The 8,317-nt window shown below is 49.1% G+C and overlaps 1 protein-coding gene across 1 annotated transcript; it reads right to left on the minus strand.

Moving 5' to 3' along the window:
- Nucleotides 1-2,668: 2,668 nt before the first annotated feature.
- Nucleotides 2,669-8,084, minus strand: Ogg1 (8-oxoguanine DNA glycosylase). Its single transcript, XM_037234597.1, has 6 exons — nucleotides 8,060-8,084; nucleotides 7,543-7,723; nucleotides 6,311-6,634; nucleotides 5,607-5,889; nucleotides 4,772-4,966; nucleotides 2,669-4,365 (listed from the first exon to the last, which is right to left on the minus strand). Exons 2-6 carry the CDS (start codon nucleotides 7,620-7,622, stop codon nucleotides 4,096-4,098), a joined length of 1,152 nt encoding a protein of 383 aa, XP_037090492.1. The 5' UTR covers nucleotides 7,623-7,723; nucleotides 8,060-8,084; the 3' UTR covers nucleotides 2,669-4,095.
- Between the last annotated feature and the right edge of the window lie 233 nt (nucleotides 8,085-8,317).

Genomic DNA, 8,317 nt, shown 5'->3' on the forward strand with positions numbered 1-8,317 from the left:
TCATGGATGATCTGTGATGGGTGACAATTGGGAATCAGAGTCCCAAAATCTACTTTGGGACTAATTAATGCCTCCAGCCATGCTCCCTGCAGCATAACTATATATCTAATCACACATCACATCAAATCTGTGCTGGTTGAGAGCTACCAATGAAAATTTAGCAACAATGATACAAAGAGCAACATGGATGCATAATGGCACAAAACTTGTAAAATAGAGGAAAATACTAAGCTGGCTTATGGAAGATCAGTGAATATAATCATGGAAAATCCAACCATTTTGCACAATTTTAGAAAATAGTCATATTTCAAAGGCAAAAATATATAATAATATCCACTCATTGAATAGCAATCATGGCAACCTCATTGAAGCACATAGGACATACATGCAGTCAGCAACTGGTGATTTACCACAGCTACTATGCATCTCTTTAGAAACAAGAACACCCAGCTACATGATGCATAAAATGTAAAAAATTAATTGAGACAGTGTTGTGACATTCTTTGCCTTCAGTGCTTTGGACAACATTATCCAAAGTTTGCATACACCTCTTCACCTGTTTGTCAAGTCTGGTGTTTACCTCAGCCTCAACTTCAGGAGCACTGATCTACTTGGGATAATGATGATGAAGATGATGATACACCCATCAATGAGCAGCTGGCTGATGGTTATGGCTGCCTCTTCCACAAAGATTGATAGGCACCCCTCTACTGCAGTCTGGAACAAGCTGCAGTTGTGGTTGGGTGCTTTAACCTAAGTACAGGCATAGGATGATCCTCTGCTTTGGTTTGGGACATTTATCTGCTATGACATTGGAAGGTCATCAGCATCACTTTACTTATGTCCAGGGTGCAACTTGTTATAAGCTTGCAGTATCTCTCAATTTAGACTTGAAGATAGGCTTTCACTAAGGTTTGGGCCCTTAACTGTTAAATTCTGTGCTCACCTTGGTTATGTACAGGCTGAAATGCTGAAGAGGATCTGGGCCCACATATCTGACACCTGGGAGTGTGCCATTGTAAACAGGCAAAGGTCAGTTACCAACAAGAAAGTGGTCTAATGTCCCTGACTAATGAGCATCCACAAATGAATTTGTCTGGTATTCCTGACCAATAACACTATTTTTTAGCATATTCATCCACGCACCAATGTATAAACCATTCTGACACTCAACTTAAATCCTGTATCAAACTACCATGCTTCATAACTTAACCTCTCCAGCTCTTACTTTCTCATAACTGCATATGGCTGAAAATGACACTAGCTATTTTTGTTGCTGATGCAGCCAGTCCTACCATTACACAAAATAACAAATGAGCAAAAATATCAACATTTGATTGAATAACTATGTGATGTATTTGCATAACATACTTCAGTGATGGTGCAGTATTTCCTAACACATCAGTGCACAAACACTTCCACAAGGCATGTCAGTTTGCCTCAGTAAAGCCAGCAGCACGCCTGCCTGCATATCCAATACCTGCCTTACCCTGCAGCTGAACAGGCATAACAATGCATATCTTTTACACTGCTCTGCTTTTCCATAGGTACTGACCCAACAATTCCAGGAGCCAATGACTGCCCAGTAAGACTAAGCATCCTAGTCTAGTGTCTCTTTAACATAGAAGATAACAAAAACTAAATGCCATAAACCTTGTTAGCTATACTGTACCAGGCACACCAATGTAGTTTTGAAGGCTAGTTGGCTCAAATGGGCAGAGGGGTGCAGTTCCTCATGGTTTAATCGCTCTTCTATGCCAGTTATAGCCAGATAAGCCCACCCAATCCAGCAGAGAACGCCCATAAGCACATCCTTACCACATTCACAATTGAATCCCGCAGCAAAACCGCTGCCGTTTCGTTTGCGGCGCACACAGCAAGACCATTTTCGGATTTGACCTGGGACGTGCTGGATAATGCAATGGGGGGTGACAAGAAAACGCAAGAATCAGGGGGCGCGCAAGATTATTTAAATCATTTTCATGACATCCAGGAACACATACCATCCGACGAAGTAGTACCACTTCTCCTGATACTGCAGCGCCAAGCTGTTTATTTCGCAGGCTGCCCCCGCTCACCACCACCAAAAATTTTCGTGCACAAATGGCGCGTCCTAATTCCGACTGAGGATCGCAGCAGCTAAATTAATAGCCACAGCACGAATCGCAAGGAACGCACCAAATAAAGCAGCGCGAAGTGGACTGCAAGATCCACTTACCACACATGTGCGGATTAATTACAGGCATGAGCCTCAGTATGTGGAACAGTCAAGTGAAAAGCTGTAAAATGGCATCAGGACGTCTTGAACGGCATGGCACTGAGCGGCACTCGACCAAAGGCAGTTGGGTGCGCCAACGGGTGTTGCCAGGCAAGCATTGCAATGCACCGCCTCATGAGGCTAGGCAAGGAATGTCTTGAAAGGTGTTTGTGGGCGGGGTCACACAAATTTCTAGGAAGATTCTTCCATTGCATCGCCGCATGATCAATATCAGGCATTCTCAAAAATTAAAGGGAATTACCGCTCCCTATAATTTATTCCCCACCCCCACGCGGCGGCATGGACCTTAAGTTCATTTTCAGATGTTTTAGCGACGCAGCTGCATTCCTCTGGATGGACAGCACGGATCCGACCAATGTGAATGAGCTAAAATGTGTATTGCACGCATGAGTGAAGGAACCTCACCTGGGATGGAGGAGGTCCAATTATCACCGTTTTGTTTTTGAGCACAGCATCCAACATTGATGTTAGATATGCCGGAGTCGGCAACATACCCATCCATTTCTATTACCCACATTATTACTTCGAGTGGGTTGATAGCCGACCACCTACGAGCACCTGCTGGAGCTTGTTGGGCAGACAATACACATCAGAGGGGCCACAAGCAGTGATCTGGAAGGTTGGGAGAGACTGATACTTTCCATGACTCAGCACCAGCCATAGAATGCTTGAAAGTATTTCGTCGGCGACAAGCAGCATGTTCAGTCTAAAATTTGTATGTCATGCACATTAATAACATGCATGACAGCAAACACGACATCTTCATGATTATTGCTGCCTCAGTCTAGGCATCACCACACACCTCATACAGGCATTCCGTGTCGCAGCTACTTGTTTATAATGTTTCATCATTTGTGTCCTGGACAGCAGATACATAGGTAAATTTAAGCAGGGATCAAAAACAGTCTGACCCATATTTACCGCACAACACATTGGCACCCATGGCAATCAGCTCAGTTTGTCCAAATTGGGACAGAATCACATCCCCCCCCCCCCCCGTCTGATGCTACATCAGTGCTTGAGCAACCCTCCACTTTACAGCAGCCTGCCACGAGCCTTCCAAACAGCCTCAGGAGGCATGTATCATGTTGATCCACCCAACTCGACATCACACTTCAGGCACCCAGAAGTCACCGCGCGCCAGCGGCCGAGCATGACAAATCCGGTCGTGTCAGGTCAGGTCATGTCAGGCCAGGCCGTATCAGGACAGGCCAGGTCATATCGGGTCAGTCCAGCTCATCCCAGTTCAGGTCAGGTCAGATCAGCTACGGCAGGACACAGGACGCCCACGGCCGGCATGAAGATCGAAATCGCTCCAGCCACAGCCGGATGTCAGACGGACGCCTCAGCATGGTGTCGGCGCGCACACCTCGCGCCGAGGTCAGGTCACACAAACCGAGAGGTACACATCGCAGTTGGCCTCACCCTCGGAGTGGGACCATACCTGGTGAGTGCACACAAATCATAGATGATGTCAACGCATGGGTGAATAAGAGCATCAGTGCTAGCAACGCATTATGAAAAAACGGTACTCGCTGGTAACATGCTCCGGATCAGAACACAGGCGACGCCTGTCACAAAAATAAGAACAAGACAACATGCCAATATGAAAGTGCTTCAGCTGGCATTGAAGCACATTCTAATTCAAAATCCGGGCAAAGATCTCAATCGAAATCACATACTCACAGACCCTCTTAGTGACCGACGAGTCGGACCGGAACAGCGCAACAACTCCCTGAGAGCACACATCCACAATTCCAGAGGACCAACACAAACCACCTGAGCGTGTTGGCACTGAAAGGTTGCCCGGGCAGGCCCTAGCGGGGGACAGGCGTCCGCCGTTTCTGCTGTCTAGTTCCCCTTTCACTGCGTGCTGCGGCTGTCCGCCCGATCGGACCGTCTCCGCCCACATCCGGGGCCTTCCCGACGACAGCGGCAGTGACTCGCACTCTCTTGGACGGGGTCGTCTTGGCTGGCGCCACCGGACACTTCACGGTCTGTCGGACGCTGGCCGATTCTTGGGCTGGGCCTGATGCCTCATCCGCAGCGGCCTTTTTAAATTCAGCCAGATCACCGCAGAACAAGACCTGTAGATGGCGACATCATACATTCCAGTGATGTCACAGGGGTAACGTCAGCGTACAGACACGGCGGTCTCAAAAAGAAAACGCATCAACTTCGGGATACGAGCATGCTTCCGGCGGTCTACCACTTGCATTCAGATTAATCCAGTTTAATCAGCATTATACGTCAAAATAGCGAGAAAAGAATGATAAAAATTACCAGCGGAGAGCGTCGAAAAACGACGGTATGCCTTTACATGCAATGATCAAATCGTTACCAACGAAACATGCATCAAACGGTCGACGTGACCAACAGGAACGTAACAACAAGACCAAGCAAGGAAGCTCTATGCAACATCATGTTTGCACCTCCCTGGCTCAGTTTAAAGCTACACTCTCCGGAGGGGAGACGCCCACCGCCAGCACGCACCGCCTGCGCCCATCCCGCGCGCTCGCCGAACACCAGCCGGAAGTGGTCGGCCACCTGGCGGTAGGTGCGATCGGTCAGCGTCTTGGTGTGGCGCAGCTGCGGCAGGTAGTGGCGCAGCGCCAGCTGGTGCACGTGAGTGTCGACCGGCACGGCCGCCGGCTGGTCCAGCGACATCAGACACACGCAGTCGGCCACCTGCGGCGGAACGCAACGGCGTCGGGTCAGAGCGGCGGCGGCGGCGGTCACAACGGACAAGTAACACGCCAAACCAGCTGACAGTCCACCATAGGTCACCCCCTTAGTCGCAAGCGAATTAGGTCTAAGCGTGTCATTCTGCATCACGATGGGCGCAGAACTCATCGTGATCCTCAAGCACCGAAATCGATCTCTGTCATCAGAAGCTACGGAGTTCGAAAGATGGAAATATTTATCAGTGCCCGTTAGTGCCTCCGCTCATTAACATTTTTTACCACATTTTTATGTTCAGATGAAATCTCACATCAAACCCGCACCGGCAGCACACAGAAAGACGCCTCAAAGCTGCAGCCAATCAAGACACACCAACAAACATCTTTCGCCAAGTCCTTTTGAACGCCCGCGGAGCACCTTTCATTTCGTTTCTAAGACCGTCTGATTGCCCTTCTTCCACAAAGCACATCACAGATCGCTCGTCGCAGCTTACATCCCGCAATGGACATTTAGCACATCTCAGCCCCCCACCCAAAGCTGGCGCATCTCATCTTGCATTACATATCACGAGACAAGTTCTACCATTGGGCCAGTTCAGCCGCCACACTCATCCACCCCACCCGACCGGCGCCATCTACGGGCTGACCTTGGCGCCGACGCCACAGAGCTGGCGCAGCTGTCCGTGGCAGGTGGCGTAGGGGACGCTGCGCAGGGCGCGCAGCCAGCCGGCGCCGCCGCGCTCCGCCACCTGGTGGGCCGTCTCGCGCACGTAGCGGGCTCGATAGCCGAAGCCGAGCGCGCGCAGCTCGGCCTCGACGGCCGGCTCTGCCAGTCGGGAGACGGCGGGGAAGGCGTGGAACGTCCGGCCGGCGTGCTCCCCCAGCGGCTCGCCGTACCGCTCACACAGCTTCTCCACCATCGAGGTGATGCTGTGGCGGCGGCCGGGGGTGAGGCGCCGGCAGCGGCCCGCGAGCAGAGACGGGCACCCTCTGTTTGCGCCGTGCTACTGTACCCGAAGGGGTTGGTAAAGCTTAGGCCAGGATACCTTACCGGCCAGAAGTGTCTTCGTGCAATTGTGGCATATGCGAGCAGAGATAACATTTGCCGCGAACAGTATAAATGTGCGGTTCTAACATGGACGTGTACAGCCAGTTAGCGAAACTGCTCAATTTTTCAGCTCAACTAAATGCGACAAATGTGCTACAAGGCCGTTGTTCAACAGCGATGCAAAAACGCATTCCGAGAGCCGAACAGGCCTCACAACTCCATAGATCCACGCTTATTGTACGCATACATGCAGCCGTGATTCACACCACACAGTCACAGAGCTTACCATTGCAAAGTACCTACCGCTGTATATTGTTGTTGGAGGAGCAGATGAAGCAGAACAGATTCTCGACGGGGTCCTGGCGGAGCATCCGGACGCCGGGCAGCCGGCGGCCGGCCATGCTGAAGGCCTCGTCGGCCGCGCTCCAGCACGAGTACAGCTCGCGCAGGTTTACCCCCAGCTGGAAGTAGTCCTCGAGGAAGCATCTGGCCTTGCCTTCATCCAGGCTCGCCTCACTCTTGGGAGGCGGCAGTGTTCTAAAGGTGATGCCGGACTCGTCCTGCCGCAGGATCCAGACGTGCCGGCCCAGAGGACCCACCCACTCCTCAGAGGGCAGCCTCACCCATCTGGAACACACAGCAGCATCAGCGGATGCAAGGGATGCACAAGGGATGCGGGGCTCTGAGTGCGCCATCAGCGTGCGGTGCTGGTCACCCTGCAGCTGGCCACAGAGCCCGTCCTGTCGGGGGCGGCGATGGCAACTCCACCACCACCACCAGGGAAACCACGTGCTGAATTGGCAGCAGTGTAACAGGTTCTCATCAATGTGACAACCACAAACGGGCATAGTGCACCAACTATTGCCTGCAGAAAAAGGTAGTGATGTGTAATAACCACAAATGGGCATAGCAAACAAATTGTTGCCTACAGGAACTGGTTACACTGTTAACAATAAGCCACAATATATCATCAGGGTAGTGCATATGATTTATTGATTGAAGGATGAGGTTAATGTGACAATGGTGCATCTTCTTAGAATGTGTGCTGTTTGAGCTAAGGGTACAGTGGGATGAATTTCTTTTGAGCTGTCTCCAAAAAGTAATTTAGAGAAGTTTAGACCATCCTTAAATTAAACTTCTTACTAGCTCATTTCTCTGCATCAGCCACCAAAACATATGCCCGCAGCTCCAAGAAGGCTATCAGGATCCCATCAACACAGAGCACTATGGTAACCTGGATTTGGCCTGGGACCCATTCACATGTCTACATGACGAATGATAAAATGAAGTATTGTTATGAGAATGATATGCTGAGAGACTTACAGCTATGTTAGATTTTTGTATATTTTGGTTATGTACTCATTTGTTATGGTTACTTACTATTTTGGTATATTTTGGCTATGTACATATTTGCTACAATACCTTGCATGCAAACATACTAAAGCTGCAATGTCTTGCCTGCCTACCACCATCAGTTATAGCATGAAAACCCATGACAACACATTTAAAAACTAAACAATAGCTCATCAACTTACCTGAATGACTGTCCACTTTTAAGGACTGCAGCAAGATTCACATCATGTATGGTGCACAAGATTCTACCACAGCTTCCCATAGTTAAGTCTCCTACTCAATAAATAATAATGGGTTGCTTGTTGCTGAGATTGCTTCTTGACATTGTTCCAGATGAATTACAGGCTCTAACCTGACAACCAACTGCCAAAATCAGTGTGGGTAAAGGCACTCAAGCAGGAATGATTCAGATGATACTAGTTTTGACTCAGATAAGTTTTGGGCTTCCCTTACACCTCTGGTGATTTTTTCATAACCCTGGACTTAAGAAAAGGCAAGTGAATGGTGATGACACTTTTGATTATCAGTGTTTCAGTCAAAAGCATTGTAGCCGAAAGCAAAGCCCAGAAGTGGCAAAAGCAAAATTCCTTCGTTGATTCATGGGGTTTGGTGAAATGGGCTACGTGGTCCGTATGGTCTTCCAATGAATATGGTGCTATCTGTTACAGTAATCAACTTGAAATGTGATTTGAAACCCACCGACTCCCATCAACGCGTGAGGTAGTGACAGCACACGTTCTAAGCGAGGTATGTGGCTGTCGGTACCTGATTTCAAACGTCTAATAAGCGTCAGAACTGTAAATATCTTGTAATCTTGGGGTATATGTCTTTATCGACATCTTTTTAACAAAGCAGCACCTGAGGAAAAACTAGATAGACCGTACACAAAAAATAGCCTTATATCAATTAAGTTGTATTATGTTGCACAGTCATGGACCAGTCAACACGGGTATGGAA

The sequence above is a fragment of the Pollicipes pollicipes genome, unplaced genomic scaffold (assembly GCF_011947565.3).
Source record: "Pollicipes pollicipes isolate AB1234 unplaced genomic scaffold, Ppol_2.1 Scaffold_7231;HRSCAF=8579_pilon_pilon_pilon, whole genome shotgun sequence".
Classification (NCBI taxonomy): Eukaryota; Metazoa; Arthropoda; class Thecostraca; order Pollicipedomorpha; family Pollicipedidae; genus Pollicipes; species Pollicipes pollicipes.

Coding starts and splice junctions, on each gene's coding strand:
- Ogg1 (XM_037234597.1), bottom strand. CDS start 7,622: ATGGGAAGCTGTGGTAGAATCTTGTGCACCATACATGATGTGAATCTT. Junction 5,890..6,310: donor TCCAACAACAATATACAGCG/GTAGGTACTTTG, acceptor CCGCCGCCACAG/CATCACCTCGATGGTGGAGA. Junction 4,366..4,771: donor GCGCGGGATGGGCGCAGGCG/GTGCGTGCTGGC, acceptor CGCCATCTACAG/GTCTTGTTCTGCGGTGATCT.